Source organism: Eretmochelys imbricata, chromosome 7 (assembly GCF_965152235.1).
Source record: "Eretmochelys imbricata isolate rEreImb1 chromosome 7, rEreImb1.hap1, whole genome shotgun sequence".
Classification (NCBI taxonomy): Eukaryota; Metazoa; Chordata; order Testudines; family Cheloniidae; genus Eretmochelys; species Eretmochelys imbricata.
Window position 1 is genome coordinate 14,361,742 of NC_135578.1, and position 15,259 is coordinate 14,377,000.

The 15,259-nt window shown below is 37.0% G+C and overlaps 1 protein-coding gene across 1 annotated transcript in view; it reads left to right on the top strand.

Moving 5' to 3' along the window:
- The first annotated feature begins 10,604 nt into the window (after window positions 1-10,604).
- LOC144267326 (contactin-4) overlaps window positions 10,605-15,259 on the top strand; it is a 234,188-nt gene continuing 229,533 nt past the window's right edge. Inside the window, exons 1-2 of the mRNA XM_077821196.1 lie at window positions 10,605-10,741; window positions 12,127-12,302. Of these exons, the coding sequence (XP_077677322.1) occupies window positions 12,161-12,302 (142 nt within the window). The 5' untranslated portion in view covers window positions 10,605-10,741; window positions 12,127-12,160. The remainder of the gene's footprint in view (window positions 10,742-12,126; window positions 12,303-15,259) is intronic.

The following is a 15,259-nucleotide window of genomic DNA, read 5'->3' on the forward strand; positions in this document are numbered from 1 at the left end:
TAAGCCGAGTGTCTCAGCTTCGTAATACTCCCTTCAATTATCTGTGATGAATTTATTCTATTCTCCATGGCTAAGATATATCAGCTGTGGGTTGGTGTTGCCAGACCCTTTGTCTTTTGAGATCTGTGGGGTATGATGATATTAATCAAATATCAAAGGATTCAAATTGGTTTTTGATGAGAATGCTCATGGTTGCATGTCTGATCTTGACCATCTTGGTTTCTTAAAAGCAAGTGGTGTGGCTATGGTGCAGGGATTATCCGCAGTTCTGTTAGCAAGGGAAGCATGCAAAGCATCCATAAGCATGCAAAGGTTGGAAAGCCTCCCCCATAAAACAGCTCTTTATGCAGGAGTGTTTACATCCATTTTCAAATGTAATATTTCATTTTTTTTACTGCACTGCATCACCCCAAAAATGCCTGGTGCAACTTGTTTATAAAAAACACCCAGATTATTATTTATTTATTTATTGTATTAGAAATGTTGTATGTGAAATCTCATTCTTATCAGTTAAATATTATTAGCAAGATATGTTTGTGCATTTGATGTAATGAAGGTAATTGAAGTGATAGGCAAAAAAAAAATAGAGAGAAATTGAGAGTTTTAGATCTTTTCTGCTCTGGAAGTCTTAGTACAACTGACTCACCTTGAAGAGCATTATGTTGTGTTAATTAGTGATGCCCTTCAGCTGTCCAATCTATCTGGCTTTTTATCTTCCTGAAAAGAGTTACTATTCCCAAGGCACAATTTTGTCTTGCAGAAATACCGATTTGTAACTGTATGAAAATAAACTGGCATAGGTAGTTAAAACCAATTCCCTAGGAAGAAAATAAGGAAAGGGTTTTTATCATTTAAACTGGATATATTCCAAGAATTCTCTCTTCAATTTTATTAGCTTTCCCTACAGTATGAAATATTCAATTAAACTGTCTCTCAAATTGGCCATAATTTTCAATGGAAATTTTAAAAGTTCCTCTTAGCTAACAATATCAATCACTGAGTATAATGTTCAGAGAGAATAAGAATGGCTTTGACCTGTTCATTTGAAATAAAATGTTTAACCTCAGTTTGCTTTAAACTCCCTTCAAGTTTCATTTTAATAAATGTACAGACAGACAACAAGTGCTTAGTGCTTAACAGCCTCCTGAATGCTTTCTTATTTTGCCTTGGGTTTTGACTGCTGGATACAGAAAATGTACTATAGATAAGAAAAACAAAAAGTTTGCAGGATCTTCATGGTTTCTTTTAACCAAATGTTGTGATTTTTGTGAAAATTGAGGAAACCTCTAGCTTTAAAATTGGAGTGGACCACTCCATGTGTAAAGGAAATATGAGTTTCATATATCTAAAGAGTATATAATATCTTTTCATACGATGCATTAGTGATTCAGTAACATATGAAATAGTACACTTTCCTATAACTTAAAATATCTGAATATGATTTATTTATGATTGAACATAAAACGAAGATGTCAAATATAAGTTCCATTTTTAGTATTTGCATATAATTTAAATACCACATGATATTTCCACATGGAAAATATTCTAAAGAGCCTCCTAAAGTGTATCTTTAAAATATATGTGCATATCCATTTGAGTCTGTAAATTCCTATGCTTACTCTCATGAAATGGATAATTGTATTCATAAATGTAAGATTTTGCACAGGCAAATAAGTGCACTTGCAATTTTACAGGTACATATTAGGAGGATATAGAAAATTTGCCCCAAACAGGTTTGCTTCTACCATATTTCCTGCTATTTGTACACTGTTTATGGCAAAGCAAGTAGAGGGAGGGTCAGATAAAATTGAACTGAAAGTTTAAATAAATAAATAAAGGTTGGAGGAGAAGTGAGCGCTGTAGGGATATCACAGCTGACTTCAATATTCTTATTAGATCTTACAAACTGACAAATAGCCAGCCTATAATGGGTGACTTAAACCAAAACAAAATGAGGTTATTATGATGCCATTAAACCAGTATCTATGCTTTAAACTCATTACTGAACTCCTTGTGACTTGGCATCAGAGTCAACTTTTTTGGGACATGGCCTGATGGGGATCACACTTAGATCCCCCTAAGTTCGATTTTTTTGATCTGTGTGATAGATTTATGGCACAATCAGAGGAAGCCAAGTCCTGCACTTGAAAGGTTGCCCTGATGCTGATGATGTCAACAGGAGTCAAATGTATATATCCTTGGGCAGATCCCTGTCTGAGTAAAATATCTGAGTCTTTCTGTGCTTTCTGTGCTTATTCTGTGCATTTTTGCAGAAAATTATACAATATTAACTCAGGTTTCTTCCATAACAAGTAGTAATGAAGCTTCAATAAAAGTAGCAGAGGTGAATTAAATATAGAGTGGTGGAGATGGGTGGAAGAAAACAGGAAAAGGGCTTTGCATAAATGGAAGACTTAGGTACATAAGAGGGGAGGATTGTTTGAGTACAGTACATTGAAGATGTTATAATGCTAAGGGAACATTAAAGGCATTTCTCTACATAAGATTAAGTTACATCTCAAAGATAGTGTGAATAAAGTTAGACTAGAAGATCACTGGGGTGAAACATCAAGTTGTAATAAATCCATGAAACAATGAAATGAAAAATTCTGACTACAAAAAAGTAAGGACTTAATATGCATGGTATAAAAGTTTATTTTTCAGTCCATGTGGGTCAGCTAATCAAAAGGGAGGATCAAATGGTTATAAAGTGTCTTAAAGCTCAGAAGAGGTTTGATTCTGAGTAGCACTTAATTCATCTGGGCTTTTCCAGTCCCTCAAAATGCCACTTTCCACAAACAGCCCTGCCACAGTAGTTGGGGGACTTTCAGTCATGCAAAAGACAGATCTGTGAGCAAAGCATCCAGAAACCAGTGTGTGTTTTAGGGAGGGAATAACAGATGTCAGTTTTCTATTAAACAAGAGGGCAAAACCTGTGATGCGCTCCAACAAACATTGAGATGGGGTGGAGCTATCCTCATTTTCCAGGCTGCTTAGCTATTCTTTCCACAGAGCACTCAGCCACCAGGTAGCAGTTTGTGAGTCAAGTCACATGGCACTAGAATTATCACACAAGTGAATCTTGCTCCTGATGGTGACAGAAGACTTCTGGCTTGGGTCCCCTGTAGTTGTAAGCTAAGCGATCTTTCTGGGCCAGACTTGTAAACATAAATTCAACTCCCCTGCAGAGAAGTAATCACTTTGTTGGGATTCCCCTAGCGCTGGTTGGAATTTTTCCTATGGAACTGTTTTCCATCCGAAAATGCTGATATGTCAAAAGTTAAACATTTTGCAGAAACATGTCAATATCAACAAAATTTCATTTTGAGGACAAAATGAAAAAAAAAATGTAATAAGGTTGGAACTTTCTGTTTTGACATTTTCAAAATGGAACATTTCAATTTTTCACCTCAAAATGATTGATCCAAGAGGATTTTTTTGTTTTTGGTGGGGGGGTTGGGTTTTTTTGGTCCCATTTTGGAACAGAATTGGTTTCCCAAAATTGTGAAATGTCCCTGAAACAGAAAACCCAGTTCCTGCCCAACTCTAGACACCAGTGACATGGGTAAAACTTTGTACATTCAAAAAACTGAAAGTAGGCAACGTGGGACAAGATTTTTTTAAAATTCAGATAAAGAAATTCTTTTTGATAGAATAAACTGCAGTTAGTAAAGAAATTTCCAGATGGGTTTTCCAATTACTTCATTTACTTTTTTATGGTGAATTTAGTGTTTCTGAAAGTTGATGGGTTGACAGTCCAAGAAAACCATGGCTTCTGGGTTTCTATGGAACATACATAATATAGACAGTGGCTCTGGACTGGGCTCTCCTGCAGTGCCCAGCGAGTGTGTTGGAACCCAGACATGAAGGGTGAAAATGTAGATACTTTCCTATGTCCACTGTGTACCTGGGACCTGATTCTCAACTATTTCTAAGCCGTGCTTGACTTAGTAGACAATGTGGCTGCAGGGGGCAAATTGCTGCTCACTGATCCACAGCTGTCCGTCCCAGTAGAAATAGAACAGCAAGGGACTTTCCTCTGCAGTATTTATTTCTGTACACCGTCAAAGACAGGATATTGGACTCGATCCAGCCTGGCAGTTACTGTACTACTGTGTTTAAAAGATAGTTTTTCTCCTAAAATTCAATGTAATTTTGTGTGTGTTGGATGAAAGCCTCACAAGCATAAAAAAGCATGCTCCTTTCAAAGGAGTCAAAACCTTGATCTTCACTTCTGTTTATTTTTGCTGATAGAAGAAGAGATGCCTTTTGGAGGTGAATCACTGTTTGCAACTGGCCTTAAGCTTAAGCTTGCTCCATGTTCATTTTGGGTCAGCTGTCTCTGTCTTGAGTAACAGATGCAACTCAAAAGGAATCTCTTATTGTGAAAATACATAAACAGAAAGCATAGCTTACACATGAAGGGTATTTGTATTTTCACAGAAAAGTAATAGATCTGTAAAGACTAACACAGACCAGACAGTAGATGCTGGAAAGTAAAGGATCAAAGAGAGCACCATGAATCGTATGGTAGTAGTTCTTTATAAACTTAGGTACTTTGAATCATCATTTTATAGGCATAAAAGCCTAAAAGAAAGTATAATTAAAATAATCTTATAAATGTTCTCCCCACTTAGGGCTAGATGTAAAGCTCACTGAACTCAACAGAAGGACTTCCATTGATGTCAAGGCTCTCAACTGGTAAACCATGTCCCATGCCCACTACTGATTTTAATATTATTTTAATGATACCCACCACGTGGTCTGATAGTCTTTACAGATCTACCTATCTATCAATCTTTCAGCCATGGCCTCTATCAAAATATATAGATCTATAAAAACTAACACTATCTTTTTCATTATCTTTATTTTAACAATTGCATCTAGTAAACATATACTTAGATAAGTAAGCCTTTTTGGTGTATGTTTGTACAGTGACTAGCCCAATGGGGCTCGAATCTGTGATTGGGATCTCTTGCCATTACGGCAATATAAATAATCATAATTTTTGTGGTGAATTTAAATGCCATTGACTATTTTACAATAACAAGCATCGTGTAACAAACCTATTCCTGCAAAATGACATAGTATAGTAAAATAAAATGTATTTGCCTTATGATATACTAGATACTGTATATATTAAATTCATTTTTTAACCAGCAATATTGTAATTTAATCAAGACTATCATATTTATGGTGCAAATAGTAGTTTTCCACATACAAGAGACAAGACAGCAATTTTGATCTGTTTATTAATTGCTGAGTATTTAGAATTCTTTGGCCCAGATCCTCATCTGGTATAAATCAGCGTAGCTCATTTGTTACCAGATACAATCAGAGGATCATGTCCTGGTTTCAATAATACATTGGATCGTGGCAACAAGACTGTGTGGGCTATGAACTAAACAGTTTGGACTTGCTTATCTTGGCTACCCACAGGCAGTAATTGGGAAGAGAAAGAAGAAGGAAGAATAGTCACTCAGAAATAAATTTGAGAAATAAATTTAACTGTGCATCGTTGTAATTTTTCTCTCCCCCTTTTGTTCTATTTTTATGCTGACGGCTGCTCCCAGAGTTTCTCATTTATTTTCCTTAACCAATGCAATTTTCTCTTTTGAAAGCCAAGTAGTATTTTTAGCTGTGTCTGTTGTTGTTGTTAGGTAGCAGAAAAGTTGTTGGTGGTGGGGTGGAGTGGGGGGTGGGGGTAAAAGACAAATGTTAAAAGGTGTCAAGTGCATGTATTTTGGTATGTGGAAAGCAACTTGATCTCATGATCTGTCATCAACTTACACTTAATGTCATTTTGTTCTCAGCTCCCATGGGTTTGATACAAATTAATTACATCAATTAACAAAATTATTTTACCTAACTGAGGCCATTACTGCCTTTGAATTCTGTATCTTTTGTGTGTTGTGACTAGTTTTCTAACTACTCAGTACAGTGCTTGCAAATGATGTAAATAGGCTGCACTTATTTCTTAGCAATACAGTGCCAAATCAAATGTCTCTAGACATTTATGAACCAGTATGGTTGAAGCTTGAAAACTGCTGTCTCGTCTGCTTTTCAAAATTGGTTCACTGGCAGAGGATGAAAGAGCAAATTATTTAGGCACCAGTCCTACAATCAGGTCCGTGCAATAACATCCTCTTCTATGGTCCCTCTCCAGCCGTACTGCATTGCTGGTTGAACATTTGCACGGTGAGGTATTTATGACCCTCTGGCACACTGTGGTTACTTGCCCCACCTTTCATACCAGAACCACATCAGTTCCTCTGTAGGAATAAGTCACTTGAAACAGCCTTAAAAATTACACTTTCGCGTCAGCCATCATATGTCCATGGGGTCTGGCAAAGACCAGCAATAAAGAAACAAGTTTGCTGTGTGCCTTTTTTATTAGTTTGAGTATCTGAGCTTAACGGCAACAATCCTCTTTTGAACATGAGGTATATTTTCTTGTGATCTTGTGACCTTTAGTATGATGTGATGCAATGTAAACTGACACACCACACTTGAAATAATGTGAAACAACAAGACAATGTGACTCAAGTACCTCTATGTGGTGTAACATAGATAATGTAGTCGATACAGTAGATATCTGCGTCAGCATGGTTCACTGACTAATAGAATTACGAGGGGATAGTTTGTCTTTTCCCTATTCCAGCATGATCGATCAGTCTGTCTGTGATATTTCTAGGCACCCATCACTACACTATCTGAGCATCAGGACAACACATCTATTGAAATTAGATGCTTAAAAATGCTCATTTCTGTATTTGACTATTTGGGACATTGGAGAAATTAAAATGTCCTTTAATTTTTGTTGTAAATCCAATCAATATAAAAATTGAAGCTGTAATCCCTATGGGCCAGATTGCAATTCCCTTCCTCATACTGCATAATTTACCACCTTTGAAGTCTATACAGCTACTCCAGGAGTAAAGGACCTATGCATATCAGAAATGAGTAAGGATATCCCAATCTCATCCTGAGGTGGTGGTGATTATTATTAGTTGTTGTTATTATCTTTCTTTTTCTGCCAGCAACAGTGAGCTGCACACAGCTATAATTGAAGGTAGAGATTATGTGAAATGTGTTTTGAATAATACATGAATCAGTCGGACATATTTAATATGTATTTAAAAAGAAAGATAAATACAACAGGTATTTGCTTAGAGCATCCCCTTTTGTGTTGAGGAGAGGAGATTTGGGAAATGTAGCTCCTTGATAATCTTTGCACAGTCTCTCTCAAATCATTACATAACAGAGGCAGAGTTTTCTTTCTGAGGTACTTGCTATAGGGTTCTTCTGACACCCCTCAAAACAATTCAGTAGAGTTCCTGAATATATGCTAGAATTATAGGTTACCCCCACCAGCTCTACGCTCTCCCAGCTGCCTGGCCATGAGTGCCATGCATCCACTGAGATACATCTTCCTCACATATGATTGCTTTGGAGTATTATATCATAGTATTATAGTTCCTCTGCTCATTTCCAGCCTCGTTGTCACTCCTCTATGTGACTCCTTTTCTCCCACTCTCTCCAGTTCTCCTGAGAGTTCATTGAGGAGGTTGTAGGGAGTCAGAACAAGGTGGAGGAGTAATACCAGGAAGACTGGTCACCTAACCTCATGTAAAAATTATTTAAATTGTTAATTGAGTTGAGAATCCTTATCCTTAATTAGGGGATTAGCGCCTCTTAGGAGGCTTCAAGTTAAATCCATACTTAGGTCACAATCAGTAGTGTAGTTGAGAGTAAACGTGTGTAAACAGAGTCTACCTCACTTCTTATTTGTGGAATATGGAGATTAGGTTATCTTCTTTTCTTTTCTTTTTTCTTTTTTTCTTATTCCCCGATGCAACAGGAGCTCTCCAGGTTCTTGTGCAAGAGTAATGGCCTGTGAAGATCCCTATTGACTTAGAGGGAGAGATCAAACTCCTTTTAAGGTCAATGAAAAGTCTCTCTGACTTAAAATGGAGTCAGACTGGGCTTTGTGACATCTAGCAAGGAACCAGTATTTATGATACTGAATAGCAAAATTAAAAACAACAACAACTGCTTGACAAAAACAAGAAGATGAATTATTTTTGAGAGAGAAAAAATCAGAGTTTACTTTATGTTACAGTTATTCTAAAGATAATATGAAATCACTCAGAGACATGATCTATGATGGTAATGAATTTATGTTATAATACAAACTGTGTGTGTATATATCATAAACAACATTGGTGTTACTTTTTGAAATACTGTTTTATGTTTAATTATGACACAGTGCTGGTGATCCCACAAGAAGTTCCTATTAATGTCTCATAAGAATTTAAGAAGCTCAGAAATTGTCTGGATCATTGTAAAAATATGAGTCCTTTACAACATTTTTAAAAAGTCTAGTTAGGTCACAATGGGAGTTTGCCCTAATTAGTAGTTTTAAAATATATTTGTAGCCTGATTTAGTAACTACTGGTCTGTATGTTTGTGAGAAACACAAGCCGTATTTGGCGTTTCCTATCAGCTATATCTAACATAACTCCTAGAAAACAATAGAAGAAATTGTGGGTAACTTTGAGTCCAACAATATACTGATAGATTTTTAACTCAGACATTGACTATGAAATCAGGACATTGTGTGGTTCAGATAAGCATGCAGAATTCAAGTGCTTTTCCAGTTCCTAACCAGGCTTATCCATCAAAGCTCTTAGGTAAGGTAATTAGACCGGAAATCTTGTGATAACTTTTTTGTGAGTTTTTTTTCTTTTATACTTTCAAGTTGAACTTAGGTCAGAAGTACCGCCTGCATTTTCTCCCTCACACAATTTAAATTCTGCTGCCAATTTTAGTTTAGGAGCACAGAAGCCTGAAAGCAGAAGGTGGGGGATGCAAAGTTAACTGAACTTTTTTAGCTCTTCTGAAAGGTCTAGCAGTCAATGTTTGGCTGAAGGTTTGGGTTTCTTTTTATTTTCATTGAACCAGTTCACCTATATCTCTTAGCAATGCTCACCTTTAGCTCCATGCATAATAAAGATTAAAAAAAAGAAGATGGAGAAGGTTAGGAGAGCTCCTGTTGCATCGGGGAATAAGAAGAAAAGAAAAGAAAAGAAAAGAAGGAGAGGGCCTGGGGGAATGAAAGGATTAACAGAAGATAATAGCATGGAGAGTATAATAAATACAACCCTAGCTAGGTTTTCATCCACACTCTCCCTCCCTAATTTACTGTAGAATATTAAGAGGCTACAGCATTCTTTGCATTTCATATCGGGATGTTTTGATAAAATATCTTCACTCTTATACACCAATTTAGGACATTTTTAGTTTACATTTCGGGGGGGTCAGAAGGAAAACCACACATTTATTTCTGAAAAGTTCAGAGCCCATTTGCCATGAGCTGCACTCAGCCATTTCTGAGTAGCTAAACATACAGGTACTTGTTCTGCAATAAACTTGGGCCTGGTCTACACTACAAAATTAAGTCGACTTAACTACCTCACTCAGAGGTGTGAAAAATCCACACACCCCTGAGCAGCATAGTTAAACCGATGTAATCCCTGGTGTAGACAGCGCTAGGTCAATGGAAGAATTCTCCTGTTGAACGAGCTATCATCTTTCAGGGAGGTGGATTACCTATACCTATGGGAGAAACCCTCCCAGCAGTATAGGTAGTGTCTACACTTAAGTGGTCCAGCTGTGCTGCTTCAGCATGTTAAGTGTAGAGATGCCCTTACCGTGGGTGAAGAGGTCTGTCCATGTGGAGTTCATTGCATGATCAGGACCATAGAAAGAAGCAGTATATGGATCTTCTACTTAGCTCTTTCACTGCTGTGTTGTATACCAGGTACATGAAACAAAATGCTCTTATGGTAATTGTTGAATGCTTATGATAATAATGATGAAAATATCATAACAGTTGATGATAATAACATAAATAAGGCTACATCAAATGGCAACTGTTTGCTTGGAGCTGTACAAGACAAAAAATAAATAAAGACAGTGTCTATGTCAAGGATCTGATAATATGAAAAGTATTTTACAATAAATACTGTGTGGCCAAAGAACCCCTTTGAAATGCCAGTATTTTAGTGAACTCTTTCAGTACAAAGGGGTTTCAGTACACAGTGGGTTAACAGTACCCAATTATCATGCAGGATTTTATCAGACCCTGTAAATACCTATGAACCTACAACTCACATTATTTTAAATATTGCATTTAAAAATGGTTTCAAAATAAAATGCTTCTTAAAGATAATGTCTACATCAAAGCATGTAAACCACACACACAAGAATAATACATTCTAATTTTAATAGAAGTATGTGTGGGCCTGGGTGGATGGGCCAGCTCACAGTCAGTTGCAGAACTGGGGCCTATGTGAAATTCAAATCTTTCTGCTGGTTATGTTTGTGATCCCTTTCGTGAAAGTCCAACAGTCTGTGAAAAGACAGCAGTATAAGAGATTGTATGATTGTAGAATAAATCTTTTGACTTCTTTTCCCAGTAAAAGTGTTGTTGCATGGTCATTTTTAGGGTGAATGATATACCAGATGCACCTCTCTCTAAGACTTTTCTTTATATTTGTTATATTAAGATATCGTACAATACCTGTCACATTTTTGTTCCATGTAACACAGATGACAGCACGCTGCATGGTCCAGTTTTCATTCAGGAACCAAACAATGTGATTTTTCCACTGGATTCTGAGGAAAAGAAAGTGAAGTTGAGCTGTGACGTAAAGGGAAATCCTAAACCAACTATCAGGTTTGTTACATATTTTGCTATTCTTTAGCATGCCTTCTCCATGATCGTGTCTCTCCAAGACACATGTCTGCATGCATCCCACCCAGAGAAGTTCTATCAGAATTTGGGGTGTGATGCATCTTTATCTGCTGGTGTGTTTTGCTTTTGAATTGATACAATAGTTTACCCTTTCGTATCACTTTTAAAATCCATGAAACACACCAAATACAATAATGTAGTTAATTTGAATCCTATTCATTTATTGCTAAGGCTTCTTAAGACTTGCTTTGACACATTAAATGAGATATTTGGGATTAAAATCTTTATGCAATACATTGAATCTACCTAAAATCCCCTGAACTTTAATACGTTTAAAAATCTGGTCCTTACGCCCTCTTTTTTGCCACAAAAATTGCACATTAATGCTGTGTGCAAATGAGCAGTGTGAGGTCTAACTTTCTGTGCACAGTCATGATAATTTCACAGTAAATTATCTGCATGCAGAACTGAAAATCCGTCCCTTAAGATCTATGTGCTTAACTATCTTAAAAATCTGAAAAATTTCAATAATGCTACTTATGGTTCCTAGCTTTATAATGTGCTTTGAGAACCTTGGGTGAAAGAAGCTATATATATGAAAATATGCTGTTCTGGTGATGCTGTTGTTATTACATAGAATTAATCTGGTTGTCTTAACCAATTTAACCTGGTGTCTCCCTCCCCGCCCCCACCCCCCATTTTTCTCTCTAGTGTAAATGCCCACTTTGAAACTGATTAAACTCATAAGACCCCAATCCTGTTGCTGTCTTCTGGCAATACTTAGCATTTAATGCAGTAGAATATGTTGATTCTCTCATGCAAATATATTCAAATTCCTTCCCCATAGGTTCCAATACAGGGAACTGCTCTAAGGATCTAATCCTTTATATGTTCCATCATGGGCTGCTAGAGATGGCAGTTGTAATTGGGGAGAGATTTTTTAGAAAATTTTGATGCCCCAGTTTGTTAAAACATCTGCTGTGAGTGAGTTTTCTTAAATTTAAAAGCAAACAAACAACTAAGGCAGAAAAAGAAAAGAAGTTGAGTGGTTCAAAAATTCTGTTTCTGAGGCTTCCCCTTGCAAAATGATTAATTCCAAAGACTAACAACATCAATAACAACAGCCAAAACAATAAGAGCATTAATCAAATCAGTGACTGAAATATATGTTAAGGATGTTGCTCTATAAGTGAAATATTAGAACATTTCAATGTGGTGCAGGAAACATGCATTTTCATGCTGGGTTTAAAAATAAGAAATCATGGGTTGTAATGTTTTCTGTATTTACTTTTCATGTTGCTTTAGAAACGTACAGAAATATTGATTAATGTTAGGAAAATTCAACTCCTGGAATTTTTATACTATAGGTGGAAGTTAAATGGAACCAGTGTTGACGTCGGTATGGATTACCGCTACAGTGTGGTGGGAGGCAGCTTGTTGATCAATAACCTCAATAAAACCCAAGATATTGGAATGTACCAGTGCATAGCAACAAACTCATTTGGAACCATTGTTAGCAGAGAGGCAAAACTTCAGTTTGCTTGTAAGTAGCGATTACAACCCATGGCAAATACTGAATTCTTGCAATATAATGCTGGAAAAATGGTAAGATGATGGCTTTTTTTTAATCTCATCTAATTTGTTATTCATTATTCTTTGTCATGCTGCTTGTTTTGTTGAGAACATATCTTGACTAAATCTGAGTGAGGATTGGAAATGTTCTATTTTGTGACTAGTTAACTAAATGGGCGTACAGCACAGAATGTGTATATCTGCCTAGCGATAAGAGACAGTGGACATGTGAGTACGTGGCAGTAGGAAACATGCTACTAACACTTTTTACAAGTGAATAATAGAAATGTTCAAAAGTGATTTTTCCCTCCAATGGAAAACAAAGATTTTAAAGCTTCAAAAGTGCCCAAAGGGACATGTCCTTCAGAAGCAGCTGTTCCATAATGGCAGTTTTTATCACTCCTGTGATAGAAGATCTAGTGGGAGGTACATATCTGACAGAGTTTTTAAGTGCTGATGTAACACACCTCCTGGGTGTGGTGTTCTGTCCCACTTGTAACACCGATGGACCCCGGACCTCTGGAGCTAAATGCATGAGGCTCTACTGCATGAGCTAAAAGCCATATGGCCCTTAGCTAAAGCTGTAAAGCAGACTCATTAGTCTCTAAGTGGTCTCGGTGCCACTACATGGGACAGAACTCTACACCCAGGAGGTGTGTGGGTTACACTGACACGGTGTACGGGTGTATATATACACAATATTGAAATTAATGTAAAGGTGATGTGCAATACTAAGTTCTTTATATGTGCTATTTATGTATCATGTACATTGGTTTATTTGATCATTTTAGAACCACCAAAGTTGCTTTTGTTTTTTCTAAAGGCTGCTTTATAATATTTATTTAAGGCCTATTCAGCACTTTTGACACACCTTCATAAATGAGGAGAGCTAAATAGGTTTGAATGGGCTTGAACCTGCATTGTTTGAAGCCAGTAAGAATTCTGCATTTGACTTCATAGAGTGCAGGATGAGGGTCCTTTGAAAGGAAGATCATGGATAATAAAGAGCCATGGCCAACCTCCTTGGCTAGCAGGCATAATAGCACTGAGGGCAAGTCCCTCCTCCTTCATACCTGTAAGCTCTGAGGGCATGTCTACACAGCAGCTACACACCCGCACTGGCCCAGGCCAGCAAACTTGATTCATTGGTGGGTAGGCTTCCTGGCTTGGGCTCAGGCCCAGGCTCTAGGACCCTGCAAAGTGGGAGGCTACCAGAGCTTGAGCTCCAGCCCAAAAGTCTACACAGCAGTGAAACAGTCCTGGAGCCCGAGTCTCGCGAGTCCAAGTCAGCTGTCACAGGCCAGCAGTGGGGCCTTGCTACTTGCTGTGTCTACTTGCTGTGTAGACGTACCCTGAGAGGCTTTCTGCTGTGAAAGGTGCAAGCTATACCTTAACAATAATTTTCTTCATGTGCATTTTTGGTCAGATCTTAGTATTTCTTAAGCATAATTTACCTGGTAAGGGAAAGATAGACTTTTAATATAATGCAATATGTTTAATGGACTGTCTAATATCTACAATTAATGTGATCCTATTCTGCAAGTAAAAGGGGTAAGATGCCAAATTTGTGCCAGATTCGCTGCACATAAAAAGGTGATTTGTAATGAGAAACAGAGCTGTGGGAAGCTAAAGTCTTCCCTCTCCCAGAGTAGTTAACAATATATTATCAGTTTTTCTTATGATCTGCTTGTGTTTTTCCATGACTGAAGATGCTCTTTCACTGTAGAACGCTAATGAACTGCTTCCTCAAAACTCATCTAATAACGTTAGATTTCAGTATGTCAAGGGGATTGTTTCATAAATATTGTTTTGGGCCTGCTTCTCTGCATATCACTTGCTTCACAGCAGCTCAAATCTTACAAATCAAGGACTTCCAATATCCATCAGGCTAAGCCTTTGCAATGTCATTATTCATAGCTAAGCACTTGAAAACAGTTTGTGCTATAATCGTATCATTTATGAAAGTCAATAATGATCTCAACTTCTAACTACCTAGAGGGTGAGAGCAGGTGTAGTAAGTTAAGAGTTCAGTGATGTAAGGCAAGGTCCTGCTCCCATCAAAATCAATTGTCAGACTCCCACTGACTACATGAATGGGAGCAGGACATGCCACTATATTCATTAAGCCATTTTGTATCAAATGACCATTAGCTGGTAATCACAAAAACAAGGCTGTATTTTAAAAAAACAACCAATCATAACATTGCATATTTATTTTCAAACATGGAACCTTAATGTCTATTGTATTTATAATTAATTGATTTATCTTTCTTGACAATAATAAATCTGGACTGTACTTGGAGTTTTGATAGATGACCAAGCATAAGATAGGCTTGACTGATTCTTAATTAAGAAGGTTGCTTTAAGATGCGAAGTTTGTTTCTTAGCACTTAAAATGGTGATGGATGAGTGTTTGGATAAATAAATTGCTCAAATTTAGATCAATTAGATTTTAATCATGTTAGGAACATTTGGATTGGAGATGGGGAGAAAAACAAGCATTTGTTAAGTCAGCCTCCGCTCTTCAGCAAAACAGTAAGTCATTCCGAGTTATATGAGCAAAGAGATTGCAACCAGAACTGGCTGAATTCTGAAATACCCACTGTAGTTTTAATTTTATTACACAAGCTCTGCCTCTGAGAAGTGTGAATCTGTTTTAATAATGCATGTTTCTGAACACTGACATTTCAAGATATGTGGATGTGCCGGTGCTATTTAATACAACAAAATCAACAATAAGAGGCACTTGTTGCAGGAACTGGAAGTCCTAGCTAATTCAAAGCACGTAACCTCTTTCCCTTATACTTTTTTCTGACATTATCATTTTTGAATTGCCCTCTGTAGGTTTTTTATGGAATAATCTAAAATTATTTCCTAGCAAGAATCCACTCTAGCAGTTTGAAGTGTCTCAGTAAAGTCCATTGCCCT